This window comes from Corvus hawaiiensis, chromosome 4 (assembly GCF_020740725.1).
Source record: "Corvus hawaiiensis isolate bCorHaw1 chromosome 4, bCorHaw1.pri.cur, whole genome shotgun sequence".
NCBI classification, from domain to species: domain Eukaryota; kingdom Metazoa; phylum Chordata; class Aves; order Passeriformes; family Corvidae; genus Corvus; species Corvus hawaiiensis.
This window is the reverse complement of record NC_063216.1, coordinates 52,936,675-52,953,578: the sequence shown is the minus strand read 5'-3', so window position 1 is coordinate 52,953,578 and position 16,904 is coordinate 52,936,675. Positions and strand designations below refer to the sequence as shown.

The 16,904-nt window shown below is 38.9% G+C and overlaps 1 protein-coding gene across 5 annotated transcripts in view; it reads left to right on the top strand.

Moving 5' to 3' along the window:
* DOCK4 (dedicator of cytokinesis 4) overlaps window positions 1–16,904 on the top strand; it is a 233,386-nt gene that overhangs the window by 123,762 nt on the left and 92,720 nt on the right. For all 5 annotated transcript variants that reach the window (XM_048300556.1, XM_048300554.1, XM_048300555.1 and 2 more), the window contains one exon: window positions 4,580–4,705. In XM_048300556.1, the coding sequence (XP_048156513.1) occupies window positions 4,580–4,705 (126 nt within the window). The remainder of the gene's footprint in view (window positions 1–4,579; window positions 4,706–16,904) is intronic.

Below are 16,904 nucleotides of genomic sequence, written 5' to 3'. Positions count from 1 at the left end.
TAAAAACAGTGCTGAATAACATTCTGTCTGAGGTTTGTTTTTTTTTCTTCTGTCGGCTTCCTGAGCAGCTGCTGGGTATTTTCTTCTTAATATGATCTAGGATTCTCTGCTGCCAGTAGATAGTAGCTGAATGTACATTCCTTCCCCTCCTCCCAGAAGCTCAAATGCAAATAAAGGGTCTATAAGAATAATGAACAGATGCCTTTTGTCATAACTATGTGCAGAAATCAATAATGCAGTACAAAAGCTGTTTGAAGGTAAAATGACAAATCTAACAAAAATCTGGGATGCTTATTCAGCAGCTTGTCAATTTTCTGCATTCTCTTTCATCTGAATGATAAAAATAATCTGTGTTGTGTTGAAATTTAGTACAAGTTAACAGTAAGAAATTTCATGTGCTTGCAAAAGAAATAAAAGCATATCTATTTGCAGTCCCTTACAGAGTATTGTAGTAGTAGTTTCAAAACTGGGGTAAATAAGGAATAATAGCTAACACAAGAGGTTTTAATTACCACTAGGGAGGTAATTGAAGCTTTTTCTGAGGGAACAAAGATAGGCTACATACCTTATTAAAGAAAATGTGCCAGTCCTTCAGAGACTGGATAATCATTTTCATTGTTATGTTTTAGCTCCTAATGTTCTAGAAATGGAAAATGTATAGTTATGAAGTTTTGGATGGCTCCTAGGTTTTATAGATGGTGCAGTGGTCCTATCATATCAACCACAGTCAGATGCAGTGTATGGTGGCATGTTGGAGATCTCTATTTGCTTTGTCTGTGAACAGCTGTCCCATCATAAAATGCTGGAATTTTTTTCTAAAGCTAATAATTTTGCTGTGTGCAGTCCCCCTGCTGTTGGCAGGGATACAACCCACTAGATCAGGTTGCCCAGAGCCCAATTTAACCTGGTCTAGAACACTTCCAGGAATGGGACATCCACAATTTCTCTAAGCATCTTTTTTCAGTGACTCACCACCCTCACCGTAAAGAATTTCCCCCTATTATGTAGTCTGTATCCCCTCTCTTTTAGTTTAAGGGTGATATGTTTAAACTTGTCAGTTCCTCTTCAGTCTACTTTGTTTTGCAATGTGCCTGAGGGAATCCCTCTTCAGCTGAATCTGCACCCTTCTGAAAATCTGAATGTGATGTGTCAGTATGTTTTAAATTATGTTACTTAATGCTCATTGATATTCTGGTAACTCGATTTATAATAAGCATATAAACTGTAGTCCGTTGTAAAATTAATAATTCCATCTTTTTAAAGTACCTTGTCCCCATGGTTTTTATTACAATTGCATGGTTCCTCAGTCATGATGGGTGTCTACTTTCTTTAGCAAGTGTATTGCATTTTCATAAACCCATGAATATGGGTTTTCTGTGGCTTGTAACTGGCCACAGGCTTTGTGTTTAGCTGCCAACAAGGTCCTCATTACCTATCTGGCTTTGGCTGGCTGGACTTCTCTTACCCTGCCTGGAGATTTGTTCTGACTTGTAAAAGCATATATCTAATGACAAAATAATAAATTTCATTTGCTTTATTATCTCTCTTACTTAGTTTTGTGCAGTTGTGTGGTGTAATCCACCTTGGTATATATGCTTTGTATTTAACAAATAGCTATAACATGTAGTTACTCTGTGTAGAGTTAACTAACTATAACCCTGGACTAAAATGGAACACAGAAGAGTAAAGACATGTGACCATAACTGACACCTTCAAAGTACTGGCATAGGATGATACTAGGGCCCCAGACCTGTAAACAGCTCACTAGTGGCCAATTATTGATCATCAGGTAGTGTGATCTTGAGAGCAGAATGAAACCACTTCTAGGGGAAACCTTTTCATTTACAGTATGTTCTCAACATCCTGAATGTAACAAATCATTGGGAATTCAGGCAACCTGTTCTGTAACGTGGGTATCCCACTTCAGCAGCAGTATGCCTCTTGTGATTTTAGGTCCTTAATGGAGGGTAGCCTGGGTTCCTTGCAAAATTAGTGGAGCTTTGAGAGAGCAATCTTAATGCTTACCTGGGAATCTTTCCATCATTTATGTAAAGTCTGTATGCTCCCAACTTCAGCATTTTTACCAGATTTACCAGTTCTACTTCCCTTCTTGTCAAATCCCTTTTATTTGGCAACCAGATCCTCAGTGACAAAACTGTTAACTTGAAGGCTTGATTTTTGGAGGTCCTTCAGATTTCCTTCCCTGTGCATTCTTGCTTTGTTTCCATTCTGGTTGACTTTCATTCTTTCCTATTTACTGGCCTCTTTAGTAAGAGGCCAGTATATAACATTTTAAAGTAACTTTGCTATCTGTAATCCAGTGTTTTTCATTTTTCTGAAAAGCTGGGGAATGCATGCCATTTATATTCCAAAGATGTGTTTAAACTATAGGTAAAATGAATAACCTGTGTTTCAAGTGTGTTCACTGAGAGATTTCTTGGATGTATAAAGATGGCTCTTCACTTTCTAACAATGAATGCCATGAAATACACAGCTTTTTATCTTTCTTGCCTTGCATGAGCAAGTACTTCAAATCTTGGGCAGATAGCTTTTTTCTCAAGTTAAAATTGTTTAGCCATTGGTAAGGTTTTTTGACATTTGATTTTAGAGTTAAATAAAATTCTTCAAGGAAATCTGTGAAATTTGTACTGAAAGAAAATTGGACTTGGGGTCTTCAACCTTTGTTTAGAAAACACAATAACTTTACTCAACACCAGGCGGTGTAAAATATCTGATTAATGCTGTTGTGGTTCATGTGATCTGGAACAATAGCAAATGGGTTTTTTAGGTTTCCAAGGAAACAGTGCAATGGGGCCATATGAGGGCATGATTATACATGTGTATGTATAACAATTTCTTAAAATATGAAAGCAGCAAGATTGGAGGTGGGCTAAATATCCATATTTATAAGGGAGCTATACCCAGCCTAGCTCTTCCCGTACAGCAATAAAAAACCTTTCACCTGCTCTAATAGAGCCTGAACTTTACCTTTATGACTTTGTACCAAGCTTCTGTACCACCAGCTAGCCACAGTGTGGTTTGTTTTCTCACCTATCCCAATAATAATTGTCACTACTGCCTAAAGGTTGTTCACTGTATAGAACAAATTCCCCTACAAAAATAATTAATGTCCATTGCATTAAATACAGTCCTTAAAATAGAATAGACTTCACTGAATGCTTTTGCTTGTAAGATTTGTTTATGTACCCAGTTGGAGGTGTGTAGGCGAGCTGTTTTTCATGAGAAGGAAAGTTTGGTCAGAGTATCACGTTCTCTGGAGTTGCCAAAATAAGAAAATGTAAGTGTAGGTAAGAGGAAAAATATTAAAGTTGTCATGGTAATTAGATATCTGATCTGTAGTAGCTTGGACTGGCAGTACATAGTACAGATTTTTAAGGTCTGATTTTAGGAACTGCCAGACTTAAGTAAATTTATTCAGTTAAACAGTAACATGGTTGTAGGGAAAATGTCTTTCAAAGCTGAAAGGACTGATGACCTTGTTCCATTTTTGTTGTACATGTTATATGCTTCAGCTTAGTCTCAAGCTCATTATGACTCTTCTTCTGAGTTGTCTGTTTATCTCCAGTTGTTCAGTGTATATGAAGAGTTTGCTTTTATCTTCTCCTTGATCTGTATGTTGACACGTGATGTGCTGTAGTAATATTGAAGGTCAGGCAAGACTAATCTTTACAGACTGTGTCATTCTGACACTTGCCTTGGTGATTATATTTGAAATAACCAAAAGGCATGCCTGTTGTTTTTGTTAATCTCAACTGTAATGAAGTATGCTCTTTGCAATTTGTTTGTATACTGCACATGTAGTAGAAGAAGTTATGCTTCCTTGGTTCTAGAGGAATAAAAATTGGAAAATTATTATATGGCCATCCTTGCATTTTGCATGTCTTCTAGCAAACATAAGAAAGAGTAGGATTGGTTAAATCTGTTGAATATTGAAAACAAGATTGTAATTTCAGTCATTACGAAATTATGGTTCCTAAGTAAAGAGTACTGATTATGCTATATTGGCTTACTAGAATTTTTTTCTTCCGATTTTGGATGAATAAATTATATAACTTTGTATCAGGTTAACTGATGAACTGTGATGAGAGTTCTGCATTTCACCCATAGCTTGGGACCATTGTATGTGCACCTTTTCTTGCCTACCAATGAAGGCAGGATTGTATTGAAGGAAGTGAAATTTGAAATGGTAGCAAATACTGCTGATTGAGATGTCTCCAAACTGACCTCTTTCTAGTTCTCTTTTTAGAGAACATTAGTCCATCCCTATTGAGATAATTTTCATACATGTCATCATAGTTCAATTACATGTCAGTAATAATTTGCTAATCTTTTTCATGGGTAGTTGTTTTCAAGTGTTTATTGATTTTTGGATGTTGATACCCTTCCCAAATACATTTAAAAATTGAAGTGGGTTGGCTTGCTATTGCTAAACTTCCTCTGAATTTTCTATTCTCGAGAATGCATATATACTTGCAAATATATACAATTTTCAAGAAGTACTGATAACAATAATCTGTTTGAATGTCTTTTTTTTCAATGTTTTTCTCTTCAATTTCAGGTTTGGCAGTTTCTCTTCAGTTGCTTCATGGAGACATAGAACAAATTAGGAGGGAGTATACATCCAGATTTACCCATGGAGTATCCATAACAAGGAAACTAGGTTTTTCCAATATTATAATGCCTGGTAAGTTAAAGAGAAAAATATCTCAATAAACAGTAAAAGAAAGAACTAATGAGAAACTAATTGATTTTCAGATGGTTTTCAAATAAATACTGTATTCTGAAACTTCTTAAATAGTTCCAGAGACTTTTATGTTAGCATTTTTTCATAAAGGTAGATGAAAACTGTGTCCCAGTAGCCCCATTACATTATATTCTATAGTTACTATGCCAATGTCAAAAGGGCATATGGCTATAGCAGCCGTTTTTGAGAGGTAGAACCTCACTTTATTGAAGTGAAGATGACTGAATGCAAGACTGCTGAGCTCTGTGCAGGGAAGAAGGTAACCAGCAGAACATTTTGTTCATAGGAGCTAGTAGCTTTCTAAATAAAGACTCACAGAATTTCAGTGGTACTGTACAGCTTTTGTTTTCATTAAGGTTTGTGTCTCCAATACTGGAAATGACTGGAAATGGATAGTAATATAGCTGTAGAGACTTCATTTTGCTTATATTATACGAAAATATATGCAAATACCTAAACAGATGCTAAGGAAGGTAGAAAGATGGTGTCAGTAGGAATGTGAAGAAGCAATTATAGGAAGAAGATCGTGGAACAATTTATAGCTTCATCCTTGAAATGAAATTTTTTTAAAAGTTCAGTGGGTTGCTGGAAATTAGGAAGCAAATGTCTCTTTAAAGGAAAAGCATACTTTCAAGCAGACTAGTTTGGCATGATTATGGTGTTATGTCGTTGCTGAGAAATGTTGCAGGGAGGAGCTCACATCTTAGTTTCAGCTGAGTCCACGCATACAGTCTTGACTTTCTCAAATGTAAATCATCCTCATGACTTTCAGATTTTTAATAGAGACTATCATCTTCATATAAAGATCTGTTTTTGCATTTCTGTGGACCTAAATCAGAAGTAAACTAAGATTCTGAGGCACAAATAAATAAACTTTCATACTTCACTAATCAAGGAGGTCTTAAATAGGCATTTGAAACTCAGTAATGAGGCTCAGCTTTAGCTGTGAGCATGTATTTCTCTTGAACTTCTGCCTGAAAGTTGACAACTGAGAATTCACTCTGGTATGCTTACTGCCAATTAAACGTCCTTCTGCGTCCTAGATCAGCACTACTGGTCACTTAAAACGTGCACATAACACAAATTAATAACACAGTTTCAGCACTACAGTGAAAATACTCTGCGGGTATGACTGCAGTATTTAGAATAATAAAATGCATAAGTCAGGTGCCATTTAATTTAAAGTTAGTTTATATATATGCCTAATGGAAGCAATTCCATTGAAATTTTATGGCTTATTAGCTAGGCTTTATTTGTTGTCTTACTGTTGGATTTGAAATTTGAATCAAATGGGTGTTGTGGGTAATATGGCAGATAACAGTGGAAGCAGTTTTACTGAGTGCACTGTAACTCCCATTAAGAATCATTTCTCCAGTTATCTATGATTTAGTGACCTGCTGCTCTGTGTTATCAAATTTGCTATGTTCTATAAATAGATCTTGTATCCCCTCATTTTCCAGCTGAGAAATAATGTGATGTACTAAACTGCAGAAAACATATTATAGCAGGGTACAGTGTAATCAGCTGCTGGAGGAGTTTCTTGACTCAGTTTTAAAGAATTATGCAGGTTCACTTTGTCACTGTTTTAGTTAAAAAAATAATATATGGGTTCTAGTATAGTGCCTTCTCAGTCCAATTGTATGCATGCATCAGTTTAAATAATGTACAGCCTCTATGTTTACTGGCATAGAAGGGATTTCTCCTAAAGAGAAATAATCATCTCAGTCTTGTAATGATGAGTTTCAAGGACTAACCAGAGCAATGTGCCCTAGGCCCTGAACTGCCCTCAGCAACCTAGCCTTTGAAATGCTTTATTATTTTTAAGCTCCCCTTTCATTTTGTTCCTCTTCTAGTGGTTTTTTTTTCCCACTGATAAATTAGAGAACTTCATCTTTTGCCACCAGAAATGGTCATTAATTAGATCTTATTTTATATTTTTGTTGAAAGTGTGTTGCTGTGGCTAATTAGCACTTAGGTTAGTGTTGTGAACCAGACTCTCTTAAATTATTCAATAAGAAATACTTCATGCTGCTGAACTGCAGTATCTCTCCTATAAATGCCATATTTTAAGTCTCTCTCCTATTCTGGTGTACTTAAATGCTCTCTGACCTTTTTTTGTCATATCAATACTTTTCTCTGTGGAGGTTATGCTGTGAAAAGTAACTGGGATCATCATACGTGCCAAACCAGAACTGACGATAATAATGCATGTTTTTATAGAGTAATGATTTTTGTGTCACTGCAGCCTGGCAGGGTGAAGCCACAGAATACACTATCCAGGACTCTTGGAATTTCTTTGTGAAGAACTCCAAGTGTTTTAGGAAATGAAGTAGATGGCTGGAAAAAAGTAGATGGCTATGATTCAAAAAGGCTGTGAAATTGGTAATTCACTTTATTCTAGCCAACAAAAGGACAGGCAGTGAAAGTGTCAACTTGTAAATATAATCAATATGCATTTTCTAGGTTTGACCAGGATTTCAGGGCAGACTCTATGCAACCATTGGTAATTTCTGTTCCGGCATTTTAGTGTGGTTGCAGATATACAGCCAATATTCTCAGGAAGCTTTGTATGACATTGAAGGACAGCTGTGCTTGCACACTGCGTTTCTGTGTTCACCATTTCCTGACAACCACATCATTACTTAGTATATAAAATTTAGCATTTAATATTTACAAAGGTAGTATACTTTTGAGGAGCACTCTAAATTAAATTTACATACATAATAGGTAATGAAATGTGAAAGCCCTTTTTCTATACATACTTTTACCAGCTTTTTTAGTACTTCATGTAGTTCAGTCTTATGGAATCTCTTTCCAAATTTGACTTAGAGCACCCGTATCAGTGCATAACTTCAGTGCTCATGTGTTACAGCACACATGCATGTATGTGCTCTTTGGCATCATTGTGGAAGATACTTCAATCTGTAAATAAGCCTGATCACTAGTATGTGTTGTCTGGAGTTTTTACAATTGGAATAAACCCTAGCACAGCTGTTTGTCTAAATGAGGACTTAACTGGCTTAACTAGCTGCCTGTTCTGCCTCTCAGTTGTAAACAGACTAAACTTTTGTGTGGTAAGCACATATAGGTGCATGTCTTCCTTTGTTGTGCATTCCAGATCAGAGCTGCATCTGCTTTCCTTCATTTAAGCTGTACTGTTCTTAACAGTGCTAAGTCTGTTACTGGTAGTTTACTGGTAGTTGTTGTTTTGACTGCTTGGTACAGTCAAAGACAAAATCCCTTCAGTGTGAGACATTAGCACATTGTCTTCCCGTAGAATACTTTTTTCACTAAGCAATTAATTAGGTCCAAGCCTTACTTCCTGGAATTTTACCTATGCAGCTTTGTCTATAGCAATAGTATAATTCTTACTTTAAGCAGCTATGGGTTTGATTTTGAAAGGCCCTGTGTCTTATAGAGGACAACAGCTCAAAATATCTTGGTCCATGAAATATACTTCAGTGTGTAAACAATTGGCCTGTTGGCTGACATCTCAAAAGACTTTCACAGGTGGATATCAGTTAGCTATAGCCATCCTTTTTTCAGCTTATGATCTGAACTGGTGCCATTACCACTGCTGACATTTGATTTAAGGATAAGAGTTAGTATTTGTTCCAGTCCATCCAAATTATTAAACTCTTATGATATTAGACGAGGTTAAAGAATTGGTGCATCGCTATGATGGTTCTACATTGACCCTTGTTTACCTTGTACATAAGCTTAGTGTAGTATCTATACTGGTATCTAGAGCTGAGCTAGTCAGTCCTGACTGGAGAAGTCTTGCCTTGTAACACTTAACTCGGAATTTTTTGGCCCTTTTCCAATTCTGTGATAAATTTTCACAAATAGCATTGCTAAAGACTCTACATGAAGCTGCACTGTTAATTTTTGTAGTGGAATTTTTATTCTCTCAAACTTACTTGTCCAAGATTAAAAGTTGTGTTTTGTTTCTCAACGTTGTCTTCTTTTTTTTCTTTTTTACAATTTCTGCTCATTTAGCAGATAGAATGAGGTGCGTGGGATATTGCTGCGCTCTTAAGTTTCCTACAAAAAGCTTTCACATGCTTAATTTAGGAAAAGTAACTGAATTTTTTTACCATCACATCTGCATTGCTTTACGTTTGTCACCTTTTAACTTCATTAGATGTCCTTTTGCTGTCCAGTTAAATCTCATCAGAATCCTTCAAAGGTGTTGAATATACTAATCATGCCTTCATCTGGATTATTAAAAGGTCTTTTCATGTGCAAGTACACACTCACCAACCTTTCTTACTGTTTTCAGAAGCTTTTTAAAATGAAACTAAAATCTTTCTTTTTATACAAATGGTCTCACAAAATGCTATCTTTGTGATAACATTCATTTTTCAATTATGTGATTTTTGACTAGAGGCATTCATTCTTTCAAAGCATAGAAAAAGAGTCTGGAGAGCAAAAATGTAAAGAAAGTTATGGAATATGTTGTCTTCGTCATGGTAAGTGTCTGTATCTGCCAGTGAGCTTGGAGTTAGTAAGGAGCTGTTGATTCCAGGGGAAGAAGCCTGTGTCTGATAGACTTAAACATTTTTCTCCCTTGAGCAGTGGAGTGAATTTTTCCAAACTTCTTTATACTGTATGAAGTACAAACAGTTTAAATTTAAATTCTGCCACTGGATATATTAGTTGCACAAAATATTTTTAAGCAATATAGTGGTACAGAGACACCATTTCCACCTTGATTTTGACCTTTCACGAAACTGTAGTACTCAAGGGGGAATATCCTCTGCTTTTTAAATCCTATTTTAATACTTTTTTAAAACTTTAATCCTATCTGTTGAAGGAATTAACATTTCTACAAGTCACTGGAGAAAATGGATACAACATATTTGGTTAGACAAGTACAAGGAACTTGTATATTGTTTTCCTTCTCTTTTCCATCTCCTCTGTCTTACTTTCTTAGTTCATTAGAAATGGAAGGGAAAATAGAAGAAAACTATGGAAAGGGAACACAACCCATAATTTAACTGGACTTCCTTGATTTAAAATCTCTGGAAGTGAAGAATGGGGAAAAGAGTCTTCTGCAGTTTCTAGTATTTGAAGAATAAACTGGCTTTCTGTTGAGTATAGAATAAGTAGCAGTGACTCATGGGAAGTGCGTACAAGGATGGTTACAGCTTGGAAGTTTTTCTTTAATAAACCAGATAAGGAACACTAGCAAACTAACGAGTGAATGCTTTAGCTCTGTAAAAGTAAACAGTCTTTCAAAATTCTGTTGGAATTTTTTTTTTATTTTGTAGCTAGACAAAGTCAACAGGTCAAAGTTTTCTGTTAAAAAAGCTTGCAAGTCTTTTATTCCTCACTTGTTCAAAACAACTTGTTTTACATCTCACTGTTAAAGGAATAGAAAGAAAGTCACAGAACAATTGAGTATTATGTGGTAGATCTACAATCCATTTGAAGTCTGAAAGTGTTTCAGTTTGAGAATTCCTTGTAAAGGGCATTTTATTTGCTTAATCAGATGTTTTCTGGCGAATGTTCCTTAGAGTTTGTTGAAAGTTTTTGCAGTAAAGCTGAAAATGCAGATAATGTTTTATTAAAGAACAAAAGTAAAGTAACTGCAGAAAGTACTAAAAAAACCCAGTTTATTAATCTCTGATTTAAATGCCCAAGTCTACTTAATCCAATAGTAAAAATGCAGTAGTGTTACCAGTGACTAATGCTCCCAAAATCCTAACATGTGCAGAGTTGTTTTAATGTTTCCCTCATATAAGCAAGAATACCAGTGATAATATATAAACTGCCAGCATATAAATAAATTAAGTCTTAAATTTTTCTGCACATCCCCTGTAATATACTTAAATACAGACACACAATGTGCCCCAAATAATTTTTTGTATAATTTGTATAACCCAGAAGGTCCCAGTTTCAGAGCTTTTCTTTGTATGTATATATTTAAGCACCAAGTAAAACATTTTCTCATTCTTGAGTCATGTGTGAATATTACTCATAAATATTGTGAGTGTGTGCAAAATTTGCTTGGTTGTTTTTTGCCTCAGTAATGGAGAAGTCAAGGTATGCTCTGTGGGGAAAAAGCACTGAACAGACAGCTGACTGGTGGTTATCACAGTCTTTAAAACTCAAACACATTCACTGGCAACTTCAAGTATGTCAATGAGATTTGCCCCCCTTTTTGAAAGTGCTGAATATATTCCCTGATGAGCAGCCAGTCAGTGTTTCAGTATCTTCTAAAGTGCAAAACAAAAAGGAAATTGTTTCAGTAATGGGATTTTATTTCCTACAATGGTGAAATTCTTTGTGAAATGCAGCATGCATGTGTGTCTTCCTGAGCTGCTGTCCTTAAGAATGCCCTCCTCTCAGATAACATCCTTCCGTATTACAATTTTCACAAATGATCCTTGATTGCTTAACTTGAATTTTTAGAATTCATTTTTGTTTTTAAATTAAATGTGTAAGAAATCAGGAAGGGAAGGCAAGAGAACAGAATAGCAGAGTGAAGACGTGCTGGTCAAACTAAAGGACAACAGGGAAATGCAGAAGCGGTTGAAAGTAAGACCAGGTGTCCTGGGAAGAGAATTGGGATGTTGCCCAGTTGTGTAGTGATTGGGTCAGGAAGGCCGAGGCAAAGCTGGAGCTGAAATCGACAAGGGAATGCAAAGAAAAGTAAGAACTTCTGTAGGTATTTCAGCCAGAAAAGATTAGAAAAGCATACTCCTGGCACACTGGTCTCAACAGATGAGAAGAAAAGGCTGAGGTACTCAGCAATCTTTTTGCCTCAGTCTTCACTGTAAGTCTCTCTTCCCAGCCTCTCAAATCAAAGGACCTCAGGGCAGGAACTGGAGGGAGCAAAGTTCCTCCCACTGTAGGAGAACAGTAACCACCTGAGGAATCCGAACATACTTAAGTCTATGTGACCTGGTAAGACGCAGCCCAGAGCCCTGAGGGAATTGGCTGATGTAGTTGCCAAGCCACTCTCCATGATGTTTGAAAAGTCATGGCAGTAGTACCCAGTGATTGTAAAGAGGGAAACATTTCACCAATTTTTAAAAAAGAGTGGAAACACTGGAACAGGTTGCCCAGAGAGAGTGTAGATGTCCCATCCCTGGCAACATTTAAGGGCAGATTGGGCAGGGCTCTGAGCAACCTGCTCTAGTTGAAGATGTCCCAGCTCATTGCATGGAAGTTGGCCTATGAAATCATCAAAGTTCAACTGCCAGAAAGGGATAAGCAAGAGTTAGGTATTGCTGTAGTATTCCAGGACTTCATCTCTTCTCCCCAGACCCAACTCCAAATATATGTATCAGCATGGATGCCGTAGAACATCCTAGGCGCTAAAAGGCATAACATGGATTGACTTGAAGGATAGCGGGAAAGGTGTACTAAGGTTCCTTAGCGCCCTCTCCTCAAGTCAAAATCACCTTCTGCGTGGTTTTTTTTTTTTGTTTGGTTTTTTAACATCCTCCCGCTGGCAGTTGCTACACAGCTCTTTTCCCATTCTACAAAGTATTCTAAGGATCTTTTCTCTAAAATGTTTTTCATGACAAGATTTACATTCTGGGCTAATACCATTTTGTCTGTGCCACAGCCAGAGATTTTCAGTCCCTACAACTGAAATTGTTTTAAGAGCTGTTCAAGTTATGTTTGGAGTATAAAACATCTCATTAGCTTGTATTTTACAGAGATGTAAATGAACAGGAACTTCCTCTAAACAAGATGATGTTTTTTGCTCTTTTGCAATTCATCGTTCTAAAGGACCTACAATTCTGAGCAAAGCTTTCAAAAAAGCAGTTCCTAACAAAAGCTCCTAGTGAATTCTGTATAATTATTTTTAAATTAGTGGCTGCTGTCAGGACAGCAGTAACTATCAGAGATGCTTGTTCAAAACAGTCATGCTGTGTTTTGTTACACTAGTAAATAATCAAATCAAAATTTATTTCACTTGAAAGCTTTTGAGGATAACTGGCAAACTAAACTCTTGTTTCTAACAAAGACTCTACCTTTGATCTTTGACAGTTATCTTCTGCTTGAAAACCTTGTTTCATATTAATATGCTACAAGAAATTCTGCAGTTCTAAATATGTTTGAAATATGAGAAAAGTCTTGTTATAATGTATGTGTTGCAGTTGCAACTCACGGCTTCTTCAGTGTAAGTTTAAAAAGAATTTTGTGATGAAGGATCATTGCTTTGATGCTTAGGTTAGGTGCAAATTTTCTATAAAAACAACAGTACAAATGATACATTCATGCAAATGTTCTCCTGACACTTGTAGTGACCTGACCTTCTCCTTACTAGTGATTACCTGTGTTGTTCCTATCATCTGAGGTTCAGTGGGAGCAGTTAAGCCTCTCTGAGCTGGGGTCAGCTTACATGTAGGTCCAACTTGGGAGCAGCAGGAGACCAGTGCTTGTACACAGGTCCGTGATAGTGATGATCCAACCTATGAAGGAAAGGGAGCCTGCAGAGCCATCCCATAATGAAACTACAGTGGACGTAATAGGCCCCCTGAGCACTCTTTGTCATCTCCAGCCTGGAAATTACTCGTGGCTCTTTTCTCTCTACTGGGTATTTAATATTTGTGGTTTATAGTTGGCGGGTTGATGAAGGCTGACCCCCATTAACTGTGTCCTCCAGCAGTCTGTCTTGTGGTTGGTTGTGAATTTAATTGGCCTTTCCTCTTGCTCCTTATATTAGACTTTTGCACGTAATTGATACTGGTCAGGTCTGTGTCCCCTGCTCCCATTCTGCCTTTTTACAATTCATTGGTAGTTGGATTGAAGTCATGAAGCTTTTGCTTCTTTGTAGGTCAGAATTCTTGAGCTGTAATGTACCAGCTTAGCACCTACAGCTGGGGCAAGGAGGATTTGGAGTTCTTCCTCTCCTAGCCCATAGAAAGTGCTTTCAAGATATTTTTGCCAGGTCAAAGCTGCAATGAATTGACAAGACCATATGAAAAGTCAGGTACTGCCAATGCTGTCCTGTACACATTTTGATTTAGCAACCCAGACATTTCAATTCAGCACCTTCCACTTAAAATTAAATTCACATACCAGAGTGGCTGTTGATGCAGAATGTGCACTGAAAGCTTGTGCTGTTGCAGTGGGGATCCTGCAACATGCATATACCAAACCAGGAGTCCCGTGGAAAGGAAATATATATGGACAGACAGATTCTTGCTAGATGTTTCAGAGATGTTTATTTCTCCAGCCGCATGGCCGGAGCTCTGCTGAGGAACTGTTACAGTCACGGGACCAAGGGTCCTTCTGCCCGCGCAGGGGAACAAAGGTGACCGGGGCAGGGAAACCCCGTGTCTCCCTCCCAGGGCCCATCTCCCAGGGCTACACAGCGGGGGAGGAGACCCCAACACCTCACCCGTTTTATTTTAATAAAAGGAGAATGAAAACAACTGGATAAACATTACAAGAACAGTTTCAAGACATAACAAGCCACCCTCCTGAGTCTTTAAATGTCCAAACAGATTCTATGGAACATCTTAGGGCTGACAGAAGGGAGACAGAACTCTCTGAGCATGCTTTGTGGGGAAACTGAGGCAGGAGAGGGTTTAACTTCTTCCCTCCCCCTTTTCATCCCCCACTCGGCATTGGAAAGGGATTTTTGGGGAAACAATTGGCAAAAGCATGGTTTTGTGAGGGAAACCATGGATGAAAAAACGGATTGGGAATACACTGGGGGTAATAGGACATAGGGTAAAAGGGAAAGGTGGGATTAGGAAAGGGAGACTGTAGGGGGGGTTTACAAGGGAGATATTGTCTCACATGACTACGATTTTTTGCATATATACTGCCTTTTACAGAAACACCATCAGGCCCAGTGACCTGCGATGCTTGTAACCCTTTTCTACCTCGTATAATTTTGAATTCCACTACCTCTCCATCTCCCAAGCTTGGGATGCATTTTTCAGGGTTATTCTTTTTAATAGCAGTTCTGTGCACGAATATGTCTTGCTGGTTGTCACACCTTGTTATAAAACCATAATTTTGCTTAACATTATACCATTTTACTATCCCTAAGGTCTTAGTTACTATGATCTTTTCCTTTTTACGAGTGGCTGCTGTTTTCTGTCTCGCTGCGTCTTTGCTGTCTCTTTCGGTCGCTCCCGTGTTGGAATTGTCGGGGCTGCTGGTGCCTGCGCGCTCTTCCCGGGGTCGCGTTCGGGGCTGCGCGGGCCGGGCCGGGCCGCGCCGCTCAGTTCTCCGTGCGTCGCCTCCTCTGGTCACAGCTTCACTGCCGCTGCCGGGCGCTGCACCCACGTCTCAGCCGGACCCCCGAGCGATGACCCCCCCGCGCTCTGCTCCAGCGCGCGTCTCGGCTGGGCGCGGCTCCGCTCCACCGCCATCGCCGCCAGCCGCTGCCGCGCCTCTCGGTCGGGCGTTCACGGGGCTCGCTCCCCCACGCGCTGCACAGGACCGGGCGGGCACTGCCGGGTCCCGCCGCTCCTCGCTCCGCCACCGACACTGCGGCTCGCGTGGCTCCGCCCGCGCGCGGGAACTGCCTCGCTGCTGCTCGCAGAGCGCTCGGTGCACGTGGCCTGGGCCGCACGGTCCCTGCGCCAGGCTTCCCTTCGCCAGGACACAGCTGACATTGCTCAACAGTCTCGGTAACTAAATAATATTCACGGAAATATTCTTCCATCGGCATATATTTTGACTCCAATATTAACTGTGTCCAAACGGTTTTCCAAAAGCCCTTGGTAAGAATTAAATCCCAAGAAACATAGAAAAAGTTCTTAAACAACCATGCCAGGAAGTGTTTCAGTTCTTTTTGAGCTTGAATCAAGCTAAAATTTACAAATCGTTGTTCAAGAATCATTTTAAGTTTAAGATAAATGTCCATATGCGGCTCTGAGAGCCAAGAGTCTTCCCACGGTTCCTCCATAGTTTAGATATGGAATAGCAAAGCAAAACCAAGAAGAGGAATCCAAAGTTTCCAGGGTTTACTCACACAAATCAGTCGCTTAGGGATCGGGGATCGTTCTGCTCACAATTCTCCACCATTATGTTGCAGTGGGGATCCTGCAACATGCATATACCAAACCAGGAGTCCCGTGGAAAGGAAATATATATGGACAGACAGATTCTTGCTAGCTGTTTCAGAGACGTTTATTTCTCCAGCCGCATGGCCGGGGCTCTGCCGAGGAACTGTCCCAGTCACGGGACCAAGGGTCCTTCTGCCCGCGCAGGGAACACAAACCAACCAATGGGAAACAAAGGTGACCAGGGGCAGAGAAACCCCGTGTCTCCCTCCCAGGGCCCATCTCCCAGGGCTACACGGCGGGGGAGGAGACCCCAACACCGTGCTGCATCAAAAAGTTATGGCTGTATTCACACCACTGCAGCTTGACTTTTTTTTTTTTCTATTAAATTCTGTGGAATTTCAGTTTCCACATGGCTTTACCCCTCACTTAATATTAGAAGCTCTTGTAGGAATTAGTCAGCCTACTTTTGATCAGCCAGATAGGTGAAATCATAGGGTGCTAGCTAAGTAGTCCCAAAGCACTGGAGTTATTGGGTGTCTTCTGTAATTAGGATAGAATTTTCAACACATTGCATGATTGTCAGAAGTAAGAATAAACAGCTTCCCTAGATATACCCTTTGATCCTCACAGTTCTGTTTTTTCCAAGAAACAGCTTATTACTTCCCACTCTTATAGGGACCAACACCAACTTTTTTATTTCTTCTTTGTTGTTTACCATCTCATATCCAATGTGCAAAAATCTTCTGTCTTACCTATGCTGGTTGTAAGTTGTTAACCTCGTTTTTTTATTGAAATAATGTCTAGAAAGTAGCTTTACTAAGATAAGCAGCGTTTTAAGCTATGAAGTTACTATGAAATAATTTGCTTTTCTCCAGCTTCTGTTGACTCAGCTCATAACCTACATGTCTAGAAGTATCTTTGACTTCTAAGGAGACCTAGAACATGTTTAATGATTTTAAACGTGTGTGGTTCACCATTCGATAGTTGTTTCTTATCCAGAAAACTGACAGTCCTAGACAAAGCTGATTTACAGTGGGGTTTGACTCTGGCCTAAGAATGTTACTAGCTGGATGGTGCTCTCTGCTGTTCATTTCACAGTCTGGATGCCCTGAATTCAGAAAGCTGAAAGTGACCTGTCACTACAGGGGGCC